This window comes from Nilaparvata lugens, chromosome 12 (genome assembly GCF_014356525.2).
Source record: "Nilaparvata lugens isolate BPH chromosome 12, ASM1435652v1, whole genome shotgun sequence".
Classification (NCBI taxonomy): Eukaryota; Metazoa; Arthropoda; class Insecta; order Hemiptera; family Delphacidae; genus Nilaparvata; species Nilaparvata lugens.
The window spans coordinates 8867923-8892823 of NC_052515.1; the positions used below are offsets into that span (position 1 = coordinate 8867923).

At 35.1% G+C, this 24901-nt stretch overlaps 1 protein-coding gene across 1 annotated transcript in view; it reads right to left on the bottom strand.

Annotated features, from left to right (window-relative positions):
• Nucleotides 1–24901, bottom strand: part of LOC111049624 (head-specific guanylate cyclase) — a 308894-nt gene that overhangs the window by 154681 nt on the left and 129312 nt on the right. The window contains exon 2 of the mRNA XM_039438869.1: nucleotides 710–780. Within this exon, the coding sequence (XP_039294803.1) occupies nucleotides 710–780 (71 nt within the window). The remainder of the gene's footprint in view (nucleotides 1–709; nucleotides 781–24901) is intronic.

A 24901-nucleotide genomic window follows, 5' to 3' on the forward strand; every position in this document is an offset into this window, starting at 1 on the left:
AATGTAAGGTTGACCTTGAGCTAATTCCCTCCTGAATTTTTATCAAATGACAAAGTACGAAAAACATTATAGTGAGGAAATGAAGACATATATTGCCAAATTCTACCGTTTTATTTGACACAGGACCATGGTTTCGTGACCTTACAGGTCACATTTTCAAGCTGACCACGTTATAGTTAGGGCCACGTTATAATGACAATGGAGAAATATGAAAGAACAACGTTGCCGATCCTCTGCCTTGCCATTGCCTTCTCTAGAGCACAGCTGATACCGGTATATCTGATGTAGTATAAGCTGTTTATTCTTGTTTGTTTAGAATAATCAATAATATTTTATTCTTCAAGAGACTATATTCTTCAAAGATTGAATAATAAATTATCATGATCAAGATTGGATATTTTATGAATTGATTATACTTATACATTGTTAAAAACCATCTGGCAACGTTGCGGAGCAAGAAAAGAATAACGCTATCTGTTTGTCAAAAGATAGACAAGGATAGCAACACGAATGTTAATCTGCCATTACACGTGGACCTCACTATTTGTCTCCACTATAAGTCATATATTTCTAGAATTTAGAATTCATGAGGGTTTTCTATTTTGATTTAAGATACACAGTACTTCTGGGTAGTTGTGAAAATACGAATAGCATCAATGAACTCATAATGAATTATTAACTTCAAGTATTATAAAAAATGTGTACTCACAAATATTTATTGTAGTGTTCAAATCCAGGAGTTCCTAGGAGTGTGTTGAGAGCTGTTTGTACCGCAGTATTCTGTAACAAGTAAAAAAGTTGTCAATAATCATTGATAAAGTTCTAGAAATCATTCATTTTTGATGATTGGGAGAATGTAAAAATATTGAGAAATTAGAAACATCAAATTCCCACCAGATAATATTCTCTATTCAATGAGATGTTCAATTCGTATTTCTGAGGAAATTTTCTGAGCCCACCTGTTCTAAGTCTAGAACTTAGCTGAATCCAGAGCTCGGAAACCGTTCCTGAGAATTCATACAATAATTGAAATCGGTTTTGAGCTCAAACAATAGTTGATATTGTTCATAACTAAGAGTTCATACGATAAATGAACTCTAAAAATTTTAAATAAATATTTTATAAATTTTTAATATGATAAATTTTCAACATTTAATTGGCAATTTGAAGAGGATGACATGATTGAGATTCTTTCAATTGGTAATAGCATAGAGAAACGATAGCATAAGTAGATATCCCATGGTATAGGGCGTTTATGTCGCAACGTTTACTGTTATCCCAAGACGATAGTTCACATAGTTCTTTCCTATGCAGCTGTGTGACGCTGGTAGTCTCTCAAATTGTGCCGTTCATACACCATCACCCCAACAAAACAGTAAAAATTGACAATATCGACAGTAATCGGCTAGAGATAACAGTAAAAGTTGCGACATAAATTCCCTATACCATGGGATATCTACTCACGCTATTGTTTCTCTATGGTGATAGTGACAAGTTAAATTCTCATTTCCACTCCAGTATACATTCGAGAAGTAGGGTTATCAGCCTTTTTTGCCTTCTCATCCAAGTATAATTCTAGACGATTGGATTAATCTATTAATGAATGAAACAAATAGCTCGCGTAGCTCTTAGAAAATCAAGAAATACAAGTTTTCTAATTATTTTCCTAAAAACATTTCCAATCAAACTCGTACCCATGTTTCCATTCTACTGACCAAGTTCACGGACTAAATCACTGGTCATTGTTCGAACACGTGGCAGAAGTTATCGGAATGATTTTCACTGCCAGGAAAATCTGTATCTGCATTTTACAGAACTTTTGCGAAGGTTTATCGCTGGATTCCGCAGTGTGGAAATATTTGTTTTCATAACCACAATGTTGAATTTACGTTACGAGTCTGGCTATGAAATGTTTTGAACTGGAAATTAATTGGATTAGCATTCTCTTGAAAGTTAAATCTACGCTTCTAGACATCGAGATATTTTGATGAAGGAATCAATGCGATAGTCTATTATAATTATCTAGTGGAAAATAATTATAATACTGTATGAGTTGACTTGACAGATGTAATCATATTGGAATCTCCTAAAATAATGTTAGAGACGTGTAATACAACTACTAAAAGGTCTCTTTCAATTATGATGAAATTGACAAATGGATAGTCAAAGAAGATGAGAATTCTCAAATTTTCTCTGATGAAACACAGAGATCGAGCTGGATCAAATGAATGGAGTATTGTTAATAACTTAGTTTATGACTCAGTTACAAAAGATGTTTATTCCATGAGAATAATTTATCAGTTCCAATCAACTATCTTCGATTTTGTAATAGGTAATTACACTTATGGAATGTCTGATGCTATTTTCAAGAACTGTTCTCAATAGAATGTAGTGAATGAATTTAATTGATATACATAGCACGAGACTTATAAAAAATCAAATTTCTGATAAGAGTTTGACCATATATTATATAGTATATTCATATTCTCTTACATGCATAAACTATAAAACTCCTGATTTTTTTTCCAGACACATGAAGATGAAGACAATGAAGCAATATAAGTATGAAAATATAATTATGAAACTGAACCATGGTTTCGATAGTTAATCTATTCAAACAAAATGTAACCGGTGGAGGTATTTTTAACCCTACACCACACCTGACATCATTTCTGTAACCGGTGACAAATATGTGGGTAGATGACACAAGCTGATAAGTCATGATTTGTAAACTTTTCAGGAGAGCAATTTGAAAGTTTGGCATAGCTGCAAAAATTATCTATATTATTTTTTCTTACTCATTTTACACTAATATAATCAGCTGATCTTTGACTATTTAAATATAAAATATCAAGGGATGAAACGTTTATTTAAATTAACTATTGAGAATTTTTGCGAGTGATGTCAGAGATATCATGTTTTGCCATCTGCCAAATGTTTCAAATCACAATGTAACAGTATAGGGAATATCTTAAAAATCAATTATTTCGAAATTTGAATATATTTTTTAACAATTAATTGATATTATTTACAAGTATTGATTAAGTTAACCAAACTTGAACTGTTTGCAAAGTTGTATGGGTTATGTAGTTCTCAATACAGGTTATTGATTTTCAGATTTTATAATAGCCTACCAGTACATATACTTATCAAATTTTGCCATCTTTTGATAATTGGATTATAATACAAACCGGTAGAAGAGTGTTGAGATATATGTACTTATCAATATTTGTCAACTTAGGGATTGGGAGAAAATGCTCTATCAGGCTTCAGCAAGGCTTATATCTCAGCTATTTACAGAGATACAACATATTTAGTTATACCATCTTATAGATCTAATTTTTCTGAACACAACCATATGCATAACTCAATATGGTCAAAAATGTGACTTATCAACTTGTGTCATCTACCCACAGCCCACATATTAGTCTCTATTTACTAATCTTCCAAATATGAAATATATAAAAATACATGTGGTTTGATAGACATTTTTGCAGTCTATACCACCGCTGCGAACCAATGTAAACGGAAGGGGGGTTTTTCTTCTCTTCTATAATATTTACCAAAATTATGCTATTAAATCTCTATTCGAATCCTTGATTGGTTGGGAGCTTTTAGTGGATTCGTTCATTCAAATGCACAGATTATCATCATTGTAACCTATTCTAGCAACTATAGTAACTACGAGCCAGGAACTTCAATGAGAAATACTTTTAAAATTTAACCTCAGGTTTATTGAACTCATTAACGAATCAATAGGAATTATGTCAAATTTTCCAACAGAGTTACTCAGTAACTGATTCAGAAAAAAAGGTATATTCAATTTATACATTTTGGGAACCTGCTAACTTGCCGCAACTAAATTCGGGCCTCGGTCATTCTATGTACTAAATTCCGAGCTAAATAAAAACAATAGTTTGGCACTCACCATTTCAACAATATTTGAACTTTACTTTTGAGAACACTTAATCCAAAGCTCAATAAACTCACTATACTTGAACTCACACGCACAAATAATTTCCTGGTTCTACTCCTACTAACTCTATAAAATTTGGTTTCCTATTCAACTAGATAAAAATTACTGATAACTGAAAACATAACAATTTGTCCCTCTGAATGGGAAATGGGCCCATTCAGAGGACCGAGGCTCGCACACCGTTACATGTTTTCTCAGTTACGTCTCAATTCCAACTGTGGCCTTTTCACTGAAAATTATTCCCCCTCCACGAGCGTTGACCCTAACTTCCAGTGGAAAAGCCAAAGCTGCAAAAAGGTCAATGCTCGTACAATTTTCAAATACAGTGGCTTTTTCGACATGAAATTGAAACTGCACTTGGAAAATGTACGAAAACTGCTCTAATTTTGACAACTGAGCAACAAGTTAGCAAATTCAAACAAGACAGAGTCAATTCTCACACTAAAAACGCAGGGTTCAACAAACAGTAAAATCAAAGTTCATTTCAGTTCAAAAACCTGAAAAATAATATAAGATACACACAAACAACTACAATAATACCCACTCAATATCACACTATTACAAAAATATTGATTGGCCCTGCAAGATATATGTAATCATATAAATATATATTACTGTGTGATGGAGCCATTATTTTATAATGAAGTTTCAGTTGGTGATGAGCTGCAAAAAATGAGTTTTACAATATACTGATGAAAATAATTTCACAATATAGTTTATAATTAGTTTGTAATGGAGCCATTATAGTTTTATCAACTTTAGACGGTTTCTAGAACACTTATCAAATCTAGTGGACAATCAAACCTATAAATTTGAGATGGATTAAGTTGGTCATTGGATAATTTTGATCCAAGATACCAGGTATTATAATCTTATAGATGGATATTTCCTGAAGGATGAAGTACTAACATTTTTCAAAGAATAATAACATATTTTTCTACAAGACTTTTCAACCAGAAAAGGAACTAAATCGTTTTAGTAACAGTTATAACTTGATCGTTCCATACCAAAGATACCAGGTATTATAATCTTATAGGTGGATGTTTCCTAAAGGATGAAGTACTAGCATTTTTCAAACAATAATAAAATATTTTTCTACAAGACTTCAACCACAGAAGGAACTGAATCGTTTTAGTAACGGTTATAACTTGATCGCTTCAACCAGGTATTATAATCTTATAGGTGGATATTTTCTAAAGGATTAAGTACTAGCATTTTTCAAACAATTATAACTTATTTTTCTAGAAGACTCTTCAACCAGAGAAGGGATTAAATCGTTTTAGTAACGGTTATAACTTGATCGTTTCATAGTTTTCGCTTTTTTCAAGCTTCAACCAACGAGAGAAATATAGTAACATTTGACCAGTTTTTGGAAATCGGAAACTACTGTGAACAACTTAGCCAGGATTACATGACGGGATACAGTAAAGCGAAGAGCAGAGGGTATCAAGTGAACAAACCTACATTGTCAACATTTCTGTGTGGCAAGTAGAGAGCAACTAAAAAGCTTCTGATCCTCAGAGTGGAATGGCCTCTCTAATCAAACAGATCACTCACTCAAAAAGCACCATGCGTTAATGGAGAGCTCTCACTTACTCTCAATCTCTCTTAATCTGCCTCTCACACTCTCTCACTCCATGACACCGTGTTTCATACTATCTCTCTCAATTCCTCTCATCTACTCTTATTTTCTCAAACACTCTCTCTCTCTCTCTCACTCACTGTCTCTTCCACTATCTTCCTCTCAAACTATTTCACACCCTCTCAATCACTCACTCTCTCTTTGTCGTTCACTCTCTCATTTACTCTCACCCTTTCTCCCATACACACACATAGAGACGCACTTTCTCTCATAATATTTTCTACTCTTTTCTCTTTCTCACTCTCTCGCTCTCTCTCTCTCGGTCGTTTGTTATGGGAAGGATATTTTATATCCTTCTAAAAGAATCGACAATTATTTGTTGAAACACCGCCGATTTATGAAGTTACATCACATTATTATACTATCGTTATTCTAATTGCATTCTATATTTATTCTCATTGATTGATTATTTCTACCTTGTGAAATTCGTTGAATAACTAGCATTATTGTCATTTAATGTAAATTTGTGTATAAGCCAGTAAATATTGTAACATACATGAATAAATAAATCTATTCTAATCTCTCTCTCTCACACATATACTCACTCATTAACACTCTACCTCTCTCTTATATTCTTTCTGCAATATCCTGCGATTATTGAAAGCTCTCACCATCAGAATCTCCCACAATATCTCCTTCACTTTCTCATTCCCACTCTTCACGTTTCTCTTTCTCTTTCTGGAATGGAGAGCACCTCACCATGTCTTGAGAGATCCAATGTGTCAGAAATGATATGAGTTTTGATGTTACCTGGGATGATGACAGTTGAGAGAGAAATTCACTATACCTCTTTTCCTTTCCTTCTTCTCTTCCTTATCACACAACATCCATTCTGTCTGTATCTCTCAAATACTATATTTTTCACTTATCAACCTATCCTTGCTCTATTGCAGTTCGTCTATGAATTTTCCACTGTCTTTTTCCGCCATATTCTTATGCAATTATGAAGATTACACAATCATTATCTTCTTCTGTTTCTCTTCATCTTCATCTTTCATTTATGACCCCTCCTCAAACTTTCTCACTCTCTCACCACTTTTCTTACTCGTTTTATCTTCCACTACCTTACATTCACCTTCCCCTTCCTGCTCCTTTCTATATTTACAATGTTTCTCCCTCTATTGTACGAAAGAAAGAAAGATAGAAACTTTTTTCGCCAAAATACGAAATCACTAGAAAATATTTCCAATTAGTGAAAAATAATAATAATATTTCTTCCTCTTTCTTTCTATTCCTATCACTCTCTGTCTATTTCTATCTCTCCCACATCCTTTCTCCTCCCTTCCTTCTAGGGTAGTGTGGGAGAGAGGACCTGAAATCCCAACTAAATAAAGGCAATAAATCAATCAGTCTCTCCCTCAAATCAATGAATTACTCTTGTAGTCAAACAATTATAAACTATCTTTGTCTTTTATTGTGGATTCATGTTCAAGCCAGCATTATACTGTAACTCACTCACTCTATCACTTTCGTTCTCTTAAACACTATCAAGACCTCACACTCTCTATTTCTCTTGCTGAAGGGCTGTACTGACTGATGGAAAGGGCTGAAGTGAGGATGGACTTGCCCTTCCAGAGAGACACGTGCTGGTTTCGTTTGTAGAGTCAACACAGATCGGCCAAATAAGGTCGGCCACCCTACGAAAATCGGACGTGTCAAGATGGCCTCTAGATGCAGTGTGTGTGATACCTGTCATAGACCTGACAAGAAATATACTGTAGTTGATATGGTTTCAATAAAAATTCAGCTGAATTTCGTCGTAGAAGAATTTTACTTAGAATTATTTAGATGTGAAAACCATAAACCGATATTGCTTGTTTGCGATAAGAACTGTTCTGAACAAAGCTCAGGCTAGAGGTACCAGAGGACTGTAATTTACTATTCAAATAATCAAATACAAACAAGGGGCAAAATTTAATCTTCAATTTGAGCCAGGTTATTTGTACAGTCAAACTCTGCATTAATGAACAAGAAAAAGAGCAAAAACTCACCAGATTTAATCCAAGCTTGACTACTTGCCCTTCAAAGCCTTTATTAGGTGTTTTGGTCAGATTCAGGGTGGAATGAAATCTGGGAAGAGAAAGGGTTTGCTTCCGGGCTGCCTTTTCGCGTTGATTCTGTGTTCAACTTGCAGGTCATACACTGTGTTTTGAACGAAGCTCAAACTGGATCCTTTATAAATTCAAATCCGATTCAAATTAATTCAATTCAATACTATTTACGCTGTTATATTCATAATTCACACACACTACACTCAAACAATTATTTACAAGAAATTTCCGATCGAAATTACATGACAAAAATACAAACTCGGTCTTCACAACAACAGGGACGAGACAAGACAAGCAAATGACTGACGAAACAAAACTGACTGGGGCTTTTTTTCTCGACAAGCCAAAACAGCTGGACGGTCGGCACTGGCGCAAACAAGCCTGCTATTGTCAGGACTGCAGTCTGGGATTTTGTCGCTACAGTTCGAATTCTCTGGCCAGACCAAGAACAAAATTGAATAGGTATTTTTTCATTTCTGTAAAATAACATCAGAAGCTGCGTTTACATCAAAGTTATTAACAAAATGTTAATAGCTCAATCTTTATAGATTCTATTAAGGTGCGTACAGACTTTCGCTCTGCTCCGCAACCGAACGTCACTCGAGCAGAGCGATTGATGATCGACCGGGGAGCAAGAGTGGAACGCGAGAAGAGCTAACATCTCCCGTAACGTTCATGATCGGTGCGAAGGCAGAGCGGGGGCGGAGCGATTGCGGAGCGATGGCGGAACGTGTGCGGAGCGTGCGCGGAGCGGGTTGGAGGCGCTTATAACTGTACGCAGCTTTAGATTGAACGGAACTTGACAGACACATATGTTCATCATGTGCATGATAGGTTTTGTTAAATCTAATAGATTCTATAATAATATTAAGCTATTAACATTTTGTTAATAACTTTGGTGTAAACGCAGGTATAGTACTTTTCTTGAGAAGTTTTTAAATATGAAATTACAAATTACGATGTTTACATCATTTTCAAGTTTTGAGGGTACTATGCTATTATTTTACAAATAAGGAATAATTGAGAAGCCCTGAATATATACATTTCAAGGTACTTTTTCATTTGATAAATCAATAGAAACAAAGCAAAGAACAAATGGAGTATGACAAATCTGCTATCTTGGGGAGACAAATCTCTCATGAAGGCCAGTTTCACACAAATCGATTATTCTATGAACGATTGATTTTTTACCGTCCTTATGTTATTACCGTGTAACTTGAAACACGTAATCTGTTTAATGTAATAGAATCTATAGGACGGCAAAAACTCGTAAGGTAATTCCAGGAGAGATGTCCCACCTAAGGAAATGATGTCATAAAAACCACTGGGACATCAAGAGGGAAATAGTATTTGGTGATTAAACATGGTTATCATTTGTCATCAACATCTGCTAGAAACATTCCAGGTTGGGAATCATACTGTTTCTAAATAATTTCATTTATCTATATATATAAAAGCGAAATGGCACTCACTCACTCACTCACTCACTCACTCACTCACTCACTCACTCACTCACTCGCATAACTAAAAATCTACCGGACCAAAAACGTTCAAATTTGGTAGGTATGTTCAGTTGGCCCTTTAGAGGCGCACTAAGAAATCTTTTGGCAATATTTTAACTCTAAGGGTTGTTTTTAAGGGTTTAAAGCTCGTCTCATAGCATGTATATTCTTCTTCTTCCTATCTCTCAATTATAATTAAAATTTCCATATCATATGTTACTATAGAACTATAATCTAGATAGAGTACCTCTTCGAAACAGTTGTTAACTGGCAACTAAATTAATAATTTTGTCAGGTTGGCATTAAGTTGAGTTGACTTTGTTAGGTTGGCACCAAGTTGAAGATTTAAATGCATTTATCGCGGAAAAATAATTGATTGGGCACTGCTACTTCAATCCTGGGGATATTATATTACTAGCCGTCATGCTCGCTTAGCTCGCCATATACGTTTAGCCAGACGTTTAGTCTGAACCCCCGACTGGATTGTCCTAACATATGATAAAAATGCTCAAATGAAAAATGCAGGCGAGCGAAGCGAGCCTGCTGATCTCATTCTTGGACGATCCAGTCGGGGGTCCAGGGGGCGGAGCCCCCTGGCTAGACGGATATGGCGAGCGAAGCGAGCCTGACGGCTAGTAACACTAATACATTTGGCCATCTCTCCCATGTGCCCGGGTGAGATGCCCTTTCTGTTTGGGAGAGATGCCCCATACATTAATATTGAGGTAATCTGAAAGAATGTAATTTTTAATTCTCAGTGTTTTATTGTTTGGTTAGAAATTAAGTATGTCCAAAACTCGATGTGTGTGTAACAAGACTTTGAGAACAACTCTTGCGGATAATGATGATGATTTCATATTATTATTGTGTGAGAAGTTTTGTAAATTGAATGAATAGTAGGAATTTGTTTGGTGTAGTAAAATTCAATTTCCCAAACAGTTAAGGGAACATCTCAAGAAACAGTTAAGCCCTGCACACACTCAACGATTTTTGATCATACGATATTTTGCCATCCTTAATAAGAATTCTATCAGATTAGACGGAACTTGACAAACATCGTCTTTTTGATATAATTCTTCTGTTTAATTTAATATATTATAGTACGAACAGAAATCGATGTGTGTGTAACTAGCCTTAGTATTGGATGAGTAGTCTACAACCAGAACTTCTGGACTAGTTTCACTTTTACAGATTTTGCAATTTCATCAGTGGAATGATTGTGGTTTTGTTGTGCAAATCCTACAACTGCCTCTACTGTCTTCACATTTGCATTTAAATTGGCTGCAAGCAGATGGTGGTCACTATTTTCTCTCTTTCTCTCTCTCCCCCTCATTCTATCTAACTATCTTCCTTTCCCACCTCCGTCTCATTCCCCTTTCCATTGTTTCTCTTTTCCGTCATCGTTTTCCACACCTTCTTCTTCTTCTTCATCATCTTCATCTTCTTCAACTTCTTCTTCTTCTCTTCTTCTTCTTCTTCTTCTCTTCTTCTTCTTCTTCTTCTTCTTCTTCTTCTTCTTCTTCTTCTTCTTCTTCTTCTTTTTTTCTTCTTCTTCTTCTTCTTCTTCTCTGATTTTCTTCTTCTTCTTCTCTTCTCTTCTTCTTCTTCTTCTTCTTCTTCTTCTTCTCTTCTTCTTCTTCTTCTTCTTCTTCTTCTTCTTCTTCTTCTTCTCTTCTTCTTATTCTTTTTTTTCTTCTTCGTCACCATGACCTCCCACCATTACTCCATCTTGTTCCACTTTTTCTTCTCCTACTCCATCTTCTACTACTTCTTATCTTCTTCACTTCCTTCTCCAACTTCTTCTCCTCATCCTCCTTCACCTTCCCTCTCCCTTATCCTCTCTATCACCTTTCCCTCCTTTTCTCTCCCTTCAGCTAATATTCCTCCTACTCCTCCTCCTCCTCTTCCTCTTCTCCTTCAATTTCTTTGTCTTTCTCTTCTTCCACTCCTAGTCACTTTCTTCTCTTCCATTCATGCTTCCTCCTCATCCTCCTCCCTATTAACCCCTTTCTCTTCCTCCTCCTCCTTTCTTTATTCATCTTCTTCCATTCTCTTCTTCTCCTCCTAGTCTTCTACTCCTCGTTTATGCCTTCAACCTCCATGCTCCTTCTCCTCATTCATTTTCTCCCAATTCCGTTTTCCTCACCCTCCACTACAATCCTCTTTCCTCCTCACACCCGTTCTAAAATCCCTCTCCCTTCGCCTTCTCACTCTTGTCCTCCCCAGTTGTCCGTACATCCCACATTATTTGTTTCTGTCTAGTTTTGTCGTTATCTGGAGGTCGTTATAGTCCCCATGTATCACGTGACCCCTCTACAATGACACTGCTCTCTCCTGGTTTTCCCTTTCAAGTCATTTGGGAATTTGTTTTTTCTCTCATTCATTCCACTGACACAAAATTGAATTTGCAGGTCGTGTTTTGTTTGAATCACTCTGCACATACATTGTCAACCCTATCTGGATTGACATTATGATAGTATTTTCGGTACAGTATTTTCAGAAGTAGTATTTTTCAATCCCAAAAATTGAAAACACTAATATTATCATTAAACGAAAATACAAATTACATGCTGTAATTCACCCCGAAGACTTATGCTACTGCAAATATTGACAACAGGGTAAACAGCTAGATGGGAATTCGATGAGTGACGCTAATAAATAATTCAATAATAAAATTATAAATAATTATATATTAAATAATAGATAATATACGAAAATCATTTGTCAGCCCGGGAATCGAACCCAGCAGCTCCTCATTGCCGGTCAGGAATGCTCACCCTTACACCAAACTGACAATCTCTGGATAGCAGCGCTCATTTTATACAAAGCCAAAGCGGCCAGCCAGTCTACAAATGGAAATCACTGAGATATTGCAGTTATCTAAAATTTGTTTTAAACGTGTTTCAATTTTCAAAAAAACGAATAATCAGCTGTTCTGAATAGTGAGTTGTGTTTTTTCTGGCTCTAAATTTTGTCAAATTACGCAGAAATGTTCCAATTAATGGTGATTTGAGTGTGATATTTTTGGTTTTTATTCTGTTTTTAACCGTCAAAATTTAAAGATCTTAGTTTTCGTTGTTTTTTTAGTGAAAATGAACTAAATTTTATGAAAGTGAAACCATAACCCTATTTTGGACTTTTAATTGTTATCTAAATTTGGGAAAGAAATAGTACAAGGAGTATCCTTAGTTTTTCTCTCCCAATCAGTGCTACTTTGTAAAAATTATATAAAAAAAAAAATTGCAATATCTCAGTAATTTCCATCTGAAAACACTATCGTTGTTTTAGAGTGTATGTTCCTTTTATCATACTGTCTTCATTGAAGAAATACTCTTCCAACTTTACATGACTACTAAGTTTATTGAAACCTTTGAATTCATTAATTTATTCCAATCAACTCCAAATACGAACAGCATTCGATAGTTGAGTTGAATTCGTTGAATCCTGCGTTATTAGTTGGTCTTCAAACAAATCTGATAACAACAACAAAAATAGGTTTTACAGTAGAATATGAAATAAATTGGCTTGATTAGATAATGTTACATTTATTGAAAGGGAATCCTTCAGGAATAGAAATTTTACAAAATTATTACAACTGGATTAGAGTTTGTGAACTTGATACTCAGCAAACTAAACTTCTATTAATGATCAGTTAAACAATGATTACATCTTTAATTACACAGTAATTTTAGTCAGTCTCCTCGATAATAATTGTAGATATGATAGTTCAGTGATAACGATAAGTAGTAATAATGATGATGTAGTATTAATGATAATCAATTATTTTAATGTTGTTTTCCATCACGAACTGCTTATTATTAACCAAGAAGATGGCGGAACTGCCGAAAGATCTCGTTGTCCAGTGAGTGATCTATTCATTTATTGTAAAATATCTGACTGCTAGTCGTTTTTTCTAAAAGCAAATGTGATTCAATTATTTTAGTATAGGATTTTATTATAAGAGGCTTCTGTTTTCCACTACTGTTATTAAGATTTTATTACTACTGTTTTTAATTATGGCTACTGTTTAGTAGTTAAGTACTATCACACATCTAACCAATCTTTGTTTACTTAGTCCATGGTACTATAATTATAATAACTTTCAAACTCCATTTTTCAATTCACCCAATCAAATTTTAAAACGTAGCATGATCAAGAAGCTCAGCCTTCATCAAATTCAAATCGTGATGATTGAGAGACGAGAAATCTCCAATACAAATGTCTTGATCAGCTTCAAATTCAACGCGAAATCAATATTGAACGATAATTAAGAGGCGAGGGATTCATCAATAAAACATAATCATCTTGATCAGCCTTAAATTAAACTCGAGATCAATATTGAACGATGATTATGAGACGGGAAATCACCAAATTACACAGCCATCTCAATCATCCTTGAATTTAACCCTTGATTAGTTGAACGATGATCAAGAGGCGACAAATCGTCAATAACACAACCATCTAGATTAGTTGCTTCAAAGCTTCAAATTCAACGCGAGATCAATACTGAACGATAATCAAGAGCCGAGGAATCATCAATAAAACATAACCATCTCGATCAGCCTTAAATTAAACTCGAGATCAATATTGAACGATGATTATGAGGCGGGAAATCACCAAATTACACAGCCATCTCAATCATCCTTGAATTCAACCTTTCATTAGTTGAACGATGATAAAGAGGGAGAAATCACCAACAGTACGCAGCCATCTTGATCAGCCTTAAATTAAACTGGAGATCAATATTGAACGATGATTATGAGGCGGGAAATCACCAAATTACACAGCCATCTCAATCATCCTTGAACTCAACCTTTGATTAGTTGAACGATGATAAAGAGGGAGAAATCACCAACAGTACGCAGCCATCTTGATCAGCCTTAAATTAAACTGGAGATCAATATTGAACGATGATTGAGAGGCGAGGAAACACCAATTACACGGCCATCTTGATCATCCTACTAATTGATCGTAGCCCTATTTGCAACAGAGAACACCCTATTGATAGACTTGCATACACATTATAGGGTACAGTGTACTATTATGATGCATTGTGGCTGATGTATGGTGTAGCAGTAGTTTATTATGGGTGAGACTGTGTTGTAATACGTTAGATGTGGTTAAGATGGTTCCAACATTACTTAGACACACTTGATGATAATGATGATTATATTATGGTGATAGTTATGGTTAAGGGGTTGGTTATGGTTAGAGGGGTCAAGATTGGGGAGTACGTGAAGAGGTGATAGGTGAGATAAATTTTACATTAATACACTTATTTTCCTTTTCCAACCCCTCCCCTTTCTCCTCCTCTTCTTCCTTCACTTTTTCTTCCTCTCTCCTCCTTCTTTGTCCTTTCGTACTCATTCTTCACCGCTACACCTACTTCTCCTACCACTCCTACTACTCCTACTTCTCATTCCCCTCATTTTCCCACTCCTCTCCATCGTTTTTATCCTAGTCCTTCTACCACTCCTCCCTTTTTTCCTCCTCCTACCACTCTTCTTGCTCCTCATCCTTCTCCTCCTCCTATTCTAACTTTCTTTCACTTATCCTAAGAAAAATTATCATTCATGTTCCAAACAACATTCTCAATAAGAGAAAAATCTCCTCTTCCTCGTTCTTCCACTTCTTCACCTACTCCACAACCAACTTCCAATCATCCTCCTTCCCCCTTCTCCCACCCTTCTGCCTTTTCTCTATCACCCACTTGACCTTTCCATCCTCTTCTTCATCTAGTTCTCTGCTGTATTAAACAATTGAATCGAAGTGATTTGAATGTAATATTTTTGTTTATTATCCAGTTTCTCAACCTTCAAAATTCAAAATTCTTAGTTTCTGTTGTTTTTGAGTATAAAAGGACTAAATTTCGAAAAAGTGGAATCATAACCTCATTTCGGACTTAATAATATTATCTACATTTGGGAGAGAAATAGTACAAGGAGTATCCTTAGTTTTTCTCTACCATTCAGTGTGTCTTGTAAAAATCAGTATGAATCTACAATTCATAATATAGAGGGAATGCATAATAAATTTACGTCATGAAGCATCAGATTGAATATCCAAATTCAAATTTAAATTATAATTCTTTATGTTTTTTGAGAAATAAATTTGAATTTGAATTTGAATATTGACGTCCTATTACTAAAATCATCCTGAATAGAAGAAAAATTTACTCGTAAGTGGAGAGGAATATTGTATCAAATCGTAATTTACTATTGTATCAATAGTAAAATAATGAGAATAATAGAACAAAATTTCAGGAGATAGCTTTTGAGTGTGATTTCATGTGGGTCTGGTAAACCTCAAAAGTCTTAAAATCTTGGTAAGCTGCTGGCTACCATTGCCTCTTGTCGCTTTCCAAAACTCCATTATCAATAATGCAAACGTAACATTATCAGGTATGATAAAAATATCAGGTAAGTAACCCCCTGTTTCATTATCTGAATTGAATCACTATGACAGGTTTCCACTCCAAATACTTTTCTGACATGTCATGAATTTTTGATACATTGATCGATCAGATAAGATTGACTCATCCATGAATGAGCGACGAACAATCATTTGAATAGAACGTTCAGGGAATATATGGATTGCATATCGCGGAGGTAGCTGACATGGAAAAATATGGAGGCCGATGATTTATTAATGAATATTATATCGTTTATAGTGAATAATTGATTCACTCTGATGATGAGTGTAGACTCGGGAATTATGTTTTCGCCCCACTTGGATGTAATGAGCTGGTTTTCGTGCGTCATATGGAGGCCGAAAATGATTGTTTTCTGACCAGGCCGGTAAATGTTTTACGGCCCTAGGGCTGTAAAATAACCTTGAAGTCAGCTGATTCTGATTTGATGTGAACGTGTTTACAAAATGGTTTATGAAACGGAATCAGTTTATGCTTCTAGAATTGAATAAGTATTCTGCAATAAGATACTATCATTTTATTTGCATGAATAGAATACAGATAAGATATATTTTATAAACTATTCAAATTCGATTTTCAGAGTAGGATAGAACTTCTAACCTAAACTTCCGAAGTCAACGACAACAAGCATTGTTGACGTTGACATTCAGATTGGCCAAATTTCAAGTATGCTAGAACAGCTGATCAAAAAACTTTTCATTATTTGTGTTTATTATTCAAGAATCAAAACATTTATAATAATATCATCTTATTGTCATTTGGAAGAATAAAAAGTATAAACTCAACCTCTTACATAATTAAAAATAATCTTTTACGTTATTTAGACAAATAAGAATAAAAAATAAAAATACTTGGACAATTTCCTGATATTCAGATTACCTCAGATTTGCTAGAGCTATGACCTTCCTGTTTCGCTTTCGGAAGTGCCTAATAAACAATTATTCTCAAATTTATATGTTTATTTTTCTGTGTGGCGAAAAATAACGTTCTCACCATGGGCAAAAATGTTTTTCCGGCTCTCAATCTTTTCTTGAAAAGAACCACTTTTTTGGACTCAGGGGACCTTGAAACGTATAGAAATTTAGAAATTGGGGTACCTTAATTTTTTTCGGAAAGCAATACTTTCCTTACCTATGGTAATAGGGCAAGGAAAGTAAAAAAGCAATCGGAGAAGCCTTCTTTTCGAAAAATTATTCTCCGATTAGTTTTTGTGACATTATTTTAATTGTGCATAAAATCTAAAAGGCTTCTGTGCAACCTGGCCAAGGAGTTTCAGAATCAGATTGCACAAGGTTAACAAATTTTTCTTCCCCTTATCATTTAAATGATATAAATAGTACGCCTCCCGTATCTTTGCCTCCGTGACTTTGAAACTGCATGTAGGCCAGGTATGGTTCGCGGGGTGAGATTCTTACTTTTTAAAAAACATACGCTCCAGAGTACCTAGATCTCTAGTTGGAGGAAGCTCCCTTCAGATGTTCGATGTTTTTGAACGGGTAGTATTGTAGTCTAGTTGCTCTTCGCTGATAGGAAAAGCGACAGGACTCGGACTGTATTTATTGTAAGGTGGAATAGGAAATGAATAGTAGAAATTGGGAAAGAGACGACAAACGAATCACATTCTTTCTGAAGGAAATTGAAGAGCTTTTCTGGTACTATTCGACGATTAATATCAACTAGAGTACGGAAACTACCGCAGACTGCAACTTGGAGAAGTGGGGGGCATTCAAGTGGTGGAAGTGCCAAGCAAAAATGCATATTATCACACACATTGTGATGGGCAAGGATGATAAATCACAGAACAGAGAAAAGATTAATGAGTGTGGACATGCCGACAAAGGGAAACCGCTTTCTTGCATACTTGTCAACACAAAGGAGAATGAAAAAGTGTAGAAGGAGGGTGAGAGAATGAGAGTAAAGAAGGGGAAAAGAAGAGAGGAGGATGAAGAGAAACAAAAATATGCAGGTGAGAAATAAAAAAGAAGGGGTGGTGGAGAGAGAGGAGTGAAGATGAAGGATGAGAAGAAGGAGAAGGACGAGGGCGAAAAAAGGAAATAAGGTGGAGGAGGATTGATCGGGAAGAAGGAGGAGGAGGATGAGTAGGAGGAGAAGCACAAGGAGGAGGAGGAGGTTGATGGAAAGGAGGTGAGGAGTAGTAGTAGTGGTATTAGAAGAGTGTGGTGGCGATGAAGGGTTAGGATGAGAAGGAAGAGGAGAAGGAGGAGAAATAAAGTGAAGGATGAGTATGGAGAAGAAGGAGTCGAAAAGCAGGAGAAGGAGAAAGGAAGAAAAAGAAAGGAGGGGAAAAATAAGGGAGAAAGAGAGAGAGAGGGATGAAGAGAAACAAGATGAAGAAGAGGAGGGAGAATGACAAGGAGAAGAGTTGAGAAATGAGGTGGAGAAGGATAAGAATAAGGATGAGGTGGAAGAGGAGGAGGATGAAGAGAAGGAGGGGTTGATTGTGAATGGGAGGAGGAGGAGTAGTGGAAGTAGGAGTGGGAGGTGATGGTGAAGGTGTAGGATGTGGAAGAGGATGGGAAGTAAAGTAAAGGATAAGTTAGTATGGAGAAGAAGGAGACGAGGAGCAGTAGAAAGAGAAATGGAGAAGAAATAAGAGGTTGATAAGGAGGAGAAAGGGTGAAAAAGAAGGGGATATAGAATAAGAGGGGATGGAGGAAAGGAGAAGGAGCATAAAAAGGATAACCTGAAGGAAGTGAAAAGGTAGGAGAAGGAGAAGGTGAAGTAGATGCAGGAGGAAGACTATTGGAAGAGGGCAAATAAGGATGAAAATTGACAAACGGAGGAGAAGGTATGAAAGATGGAAAGATGAAGAAGATAAAGTGGAAGAAAAAGAAGAAAAACGACAACAAGACCAACACACTAACAAGAAGAAAGACAAGAACAAGGCTAAGAAAAGGAACCATAAGGAACAAGAACAAGCAGGAAAAGAAGAAAATTGATTAGAGGAAGAAGTAGAGGAGAGAGAAGAAGTGGACCTGTCGTCACAGCTTCAATATGTTTGTATTTGGATAGCATACATGAACGTCAAAATCAGCACATTTTTGAAAAGGTATGAAACAGAAAAAAGTAAGAAAAAATAAAGAAGTAGAAGAAGAGGAACTACCTAGAATCGGTTCGGACGTTGGACAAGTTAGTGGAGAGGAAGCTGTATGAATTAAAAACTTGGGATAAAGTTGAGGATGAGGAGAAGAGAATGAAAAGTAAAAGTGGAAAAACTGCAACGATTTGCAAAAAATGCGGGCAAAGAAAAATGACAAAAAAACGAGTCTCTAACATCCTCCTTAGTGAGTGGTGATTGATTGTGCTACATTTCCCCTCCTCCTCTACACCCCTCACCAATCCCCCCCCCCTTTCACGAAAAAGAAAAAAGGGTTGACGTGAGTTTTAGGGGTAACCCCCACCCCATCAGGGGTTCGAAAAGAACTTTCCCTCGGTTAATCCTCTTTTGATGGATGAGCTACTCTGACAACTACCACTCTTTCCCTTTTATCCCTCTCTTTCCCACTATTCCAAAAATTTCTCCCAAATTCTTCCCTCTCTCCCTTAAACTCTTTCCTCTTTTCTCTGAATTCTACCCCTCTCTCTCACTCTCCCTCCAAAATTCTCCCCTTCCCCATCTCAAACCCCCTAGAATCCCCTCCAACCTAGGATCGCCTCCTCTCCCTCGCACCTCAAATGAACAACAAGTGATTGGGCTCTCCTTCCCTTACCATCATACTTGAGTGGACCTTACAGCATGAAAAAAGGCTTTCGAATCAACACTCTAAGATAATGCTGAAGAAATAGAGATGATCATCTAGTAAAGGACAGCTGAGTCCCTGAGAAATTATCCCAACATCTCAGAAAAACTTGTCTAATAGATTTTCACGACTCATTTCCACTTTTATTACTAGATTTGTCTGATAGTTTTTCTCGATTCATCCCACTTTCTTTACTGAACACTTGTGATAGATTCTCACGAATCATTCTTACGTTCATTTCTCAACTTTAGATTAATAGTTAATACTTGAATACTAGCATAATAGATTCTCATTACTTGTGTACATTCACAGTCTCATATTATAAGGTGCGTACAGACTTATGCGCGACTTGAGGTGCATACAGATTTACGCGCCGCGAACATGAGCAATTCACTTTTAATCAGCTGACTATAACTGTATTTTTACAGAAACGGTAAGATACAGATATAAAACGCTTGGCATCAGCTGATTAATAGTGAATTGCTCATGTTCGCGGCGCGTGAAAATGAAATGCGCGTGTACAGATATACGCGCCGCGAACATGAGCAATTCACTTTTAATCAGCTGACTATAACTGTATTTTTACAGAAACGGTAAGATACAGATATAAAACGCTTGGCATCAGCTGATTAATAGTGAATTGCTCATGTTCGCGGCGCGTATATCTGTACACGCGCATTTCATTTTTCATCAGCTGATACTATATATACTTATAACTGTATCCTACTGTTTCTGTACAAATACAGATATGATAAGAATATCATTAGCTGATGAAAAGTGAAATTCACGTGTTCGTGGCGTGTAAGCCTGAATGCAACTCAAGAGTTCAGATATAATTATTATGTTGACAGGTGATATTTGTGGGAGTGGCTTGTTTTGACCAATGGCATACTTTCATAATTTTATTGATTGATTGTCCAGATGCCTATTGTATCATAGTAATTATAACCATGGATAATTATATTGATAAAAAATTAAATATTGGAGATTAAAATTCAAACATAAACAGAAAAGATATTTTCCAAGTTGACTTTTTCCATGGAGAAAATATAGCATAATATCTCATGCTATCTTTTCTCTATGCTTTCACATTTTTCTATTTTTCAATGCACTATCAATGCCGAGATTGTTTCAAAATTGATCCATTGATTGATCTCATCATGATACAATGGTGATTCTAGTTTATCACAAGACTGTAATTGGAGGATGATTCAAAATTTTACAAAATTTTCAAAAAAGTATAATTGTATACTATTTTTAAGTTCACTGTAGATTTTCAATTCCTCTCTCATACGAAATATCTTTGTGCTCTTCACCTTACTTCAAACATCCGCAAACTCACTTATTCGTATTATAGAAGACTTATTTATCTCAGATAGCTTGGTCTCCATATGAGGCCACCGAAAAATGTAGCAGATTCCCACATATCAGTATCACAGTCAATGACCGGTACAGTAAAAATATAATGTCAATAAGTTTCAATGGGACTATTCATACTCGTTCGGCCGGGCTGAGTGTGAATAGTCCAATTAGAACTCATGGGAATTATATTTTCACTGCGCCGGTCACGTTCACTGATATTGATATGTGAAAATTCAGCTTCAGAACTTATTAGATGATACTTTACCGGGTATTCTCAATGGTATGGAAATATTAATAGATGGTATGTGGTACTGGTATGTGGGAATCCTCCATTTTTGTGACAGAACCATCTACAGAGCAACAGGTATCGGAGACTTCTGAAACGATACATTGAATAAGTAGTAACATAGATGAAGGATAAGTAAGTAACTACCTACTATATTATTCTTGTCTCTGGTAGTAATCTCGTTCACCGATATTGTTCATTCACTGCAACCCACAATATAAAGTTTGGGAGCTGTATTGCGTTCATATGATGTGGAATCCAATGTAAAGCCTATTTCTCTTGCATGAGCGGCTGTTATTCCTTCAAATGTAAACTGAAAATTGAACAGCTCGAACGCAAAGTTTGTATTTATAGAAGCGAGGCTGTCAGTTTCCCCGTTTATTGATCTGGTTCAACTTTATGTAGGCCTTCGTTGGATTAGAGTAGAAGTTTGATATACGTGCAGGTAGAATAAAATAAGAAGTAACTGAGGTTCAGAGAGTATAACAGACACGAATAAAACAAATATCGGTGAATTTTCTTTATCGTCTAACACACTTTGGATATATTATTAGACTAAATTCTGGAATAGTAGAAATGTTGAGCTAGCGCCTGTTCTTATTTATTCTATTACTGGAATTATGATTCGATACCTACTTTTTTATTCACTTTTTGTGTAGTTGAAAAGTTGATATTGTGGTAATCATTCATATTGAATGAAAAAAATTAGGAAATTGTAAAAAACCCTCTGTTCAATCAGAAACTCTGTTTATCAGAGATTGACAATGATGTAATAACCGAAACCTAGTCAACCTTAGTCTTCCTAAGTATCAATAAATCTGTGGTTTTTGACAATTTCTTAGTCTTTTCCATTCAATATTTATTTACTCATAGAGATATAAAAAGTGGGTTCACTCAAAAAATATTTATTTTATTTAGAATGCAAATGACACTAATGTAATAACATTGGCAGATAAAATAATGAGGTAGCCCTTGTGCTATTTTTCTTCCAAATATATAGGTGACAAAGTCCAAGAAGAGATTAGAATTTCACGTGTACAATTTTAATGAAATTTTAGTCCAAAATGAGCATTAAAACTATAAACTTTAAATTTAGATATATAATAACTAGAGTTTGCTGAGCAGAGAGAGGTGGAGGTATAAGAACAGATTATACAGAAGAGTGTAATACAAAATGTATTATTCAAACATGTAGAGTCTATTCAGATATAGGTAATATTTATATTAGATTATCTATGGGATATAAGTATGTTGATTGAGAAATGAGATGAAAATAGCTCATTTGTCAAAACATGTTGTGGATTAATAGAACATAGGAGATATACTTGAGCGTTTTTGTTCCATTCAAATAATAAATATTGTGGTTAGAAGAAAAGTTAACATAATTTTGATGAGATATAAAGGAAATTACAGTTATACTGAGGTATATATAACTAAAGTTTACTGAAAGTGACAGAATATGGCACGCATGAGATGTAGATGTAAATTATGTGTAGAGTTTACTGTGGTATTAACAAACTTCCCAGTGATGAGGAAGGTATTATTAGGTGCGCTGTAATTTGAAGTTAGAGTCTGAGTTGGAGTTAGTTGAGGAGTTTTCACTAATTTGAGGGATCACCATCACATTTCCCCATAACATATTTCAGTGGATATTTTGATAACTTTACTTGACTTATTGCTGTATGATTCATATGAATAATTGGATAAATATTATCATAACTTTATTTGACTTATTAAGAACGGTTCATAGTTGGCAAGTTGCTTCTAAGTTGGCAATTAGTATGAATAGAATAGAATATATGTTCTAATCGCACAAAAAAAAAAATAGAATTGAACAATAGTGAATTGAGATGTATTGAATATTTTCAATGAGAAGTTTGAAGTTTCTCATTTTTGTTCAAGTTTGACTTTTATATAATATGTTAATTCATTCTACATTCTGGATCCCACTTTCATCTTATACAGTAGTTCCAAATACTTCTTCTGCTCGGTGGATTTTTTCAGTACAATAGATTTTTCAGCAGAAACATATGATAAGCTCCATTTAATTCTGAAATACATGATAATTATGACACACTGAATGGATTATGAAATTTGAATGACAATATTTCAGGACAGTTCATTTTCAAAAATTACTCATGATAAAAACGTAATTTCAAATCTGTCACAACAGATGATCGTATTTTTTATCTACCTATTCCGAAGAACCTTTTGTCAGCCAAATGAAACATGAAAGATGAAAATATACCATGATTCTGCTTCTATATGTATTAATACTACATTCTATCCCACTTCCATCATAGTTCTAAATACTTGTTCTATTCGGTGAACTTTTTCAGTGCAATAAATTTTTCAACAGCAGATGAAATATGATGAGCATCAAATTGTTCTGAGAATGCATGATTGACCGAGTGAAGTGAGGTCTAAGATTCAAGTCGACGATTTGGCATTTCTCTTAATGTTTAGTTGTTTGAATGTTTGAATGTTTGAATGTTTGAATGTTTGAATGTTTGAATGTTTGAATGTTTGAATGTTTGAATGTTTGAATGTTTGAATGTTTGAATGTTTGAATGTTTGAATGTTTAAATGTTTGTATGTTTGAATGTTTGAATGTTTGAATGTTTGAATGTTTGAATGTTTGAATGTTTGAATGTTTGAATGTTTGAATGTTTGAATGTTTAAATGTTTGAATGTTTGAATGTTTGAATGTTTGAATGTTTGAATGTTTGAATGTTTGAATGTTTGAATATTTGAATGTTTGAATGTTTGAATGTTTGAATGTTTGAATGTTTGAATGTTTGAATGTTTGAATGTTTGAATGTTTGAATGTTTTAATGTTTGAATGTTTGAATGTTTGAATGTTTGAATGTTTAAATGTTTGAATGTTTGAATGTTTGAATGTTTATATGTTTAAATGTTTATATGTTACGCATTTACAGCGAAACGCGGTAATAGAGTTTCATGACAGGTATGTTCTTTTTTAAATTGCGCGTCGACGTATATACAAGGTTTTTGGAAATTTTGCATTTCAAGGATAATATAAGAGGAAAGAGGAGCCTCCTTCATACGCCAATATTATAGTAGAAATCAGACTATAGAATTATTCATCATAAATCAGCTGACAAGTGATTACACAGATGTTTGGAGAAGCCAGTCTATTGCTGTATTTCCATAAGGTCTATAGTTTCAATCAGGTACTTGTGGATGAGAATACTGCGTGAGGTCTACTGTTCACAGAACCACTAGTTATTATGAAACACAGAGTTAATGGTATGAATTTGAATTAAAATTAAATTCCAGCTTAGTTCATAATCAAAAATGACTCCTTATGCGATTCAAATTACGTCATTGCAAATCTGTCATAACCATGATCGTATTTTTTGATTCACTCATTCCACTGAACCTTTTATCAGCCAAATGTAACAAAAATACAAACTCGAAAACGAGCTTGCTCATCAAAACCGGGAGAAATAAGGGAGCCGTTAGCAAAATCGAAAGATGCTGCAGCAGTGAAAAAAAGAGTAAAACTCTGAATTCTGATCTCTTGCCAAAGTATTTTCTTCTCTTATCCAACGCTTCCTGACTTTATTTATTGGAGAAGAAGAATAAGAAGAATAAGAAGAAGAAGAAGAAGAAGAAGAAGAAAAAGAGAAGAAGAAGATGTAGGAGAAGAGGAAGAAGGAATGCTTACAAAGCATTCTCAGGTCTTGGTAATGGATAACCCACCTTCTCTCAACCTAAAAACACTCCGCATTTACATAGAAAGCTGGCTGGCCACATTAAAATGTATCTAAGCCACCGCCAACCACTGGTCTATTCTGCCAAGTCAGCAAAAAAAGTGAATCTTGCAAAGTATGATTAGAGAGGGAAAAAGGTGAATTTTTATCGTCT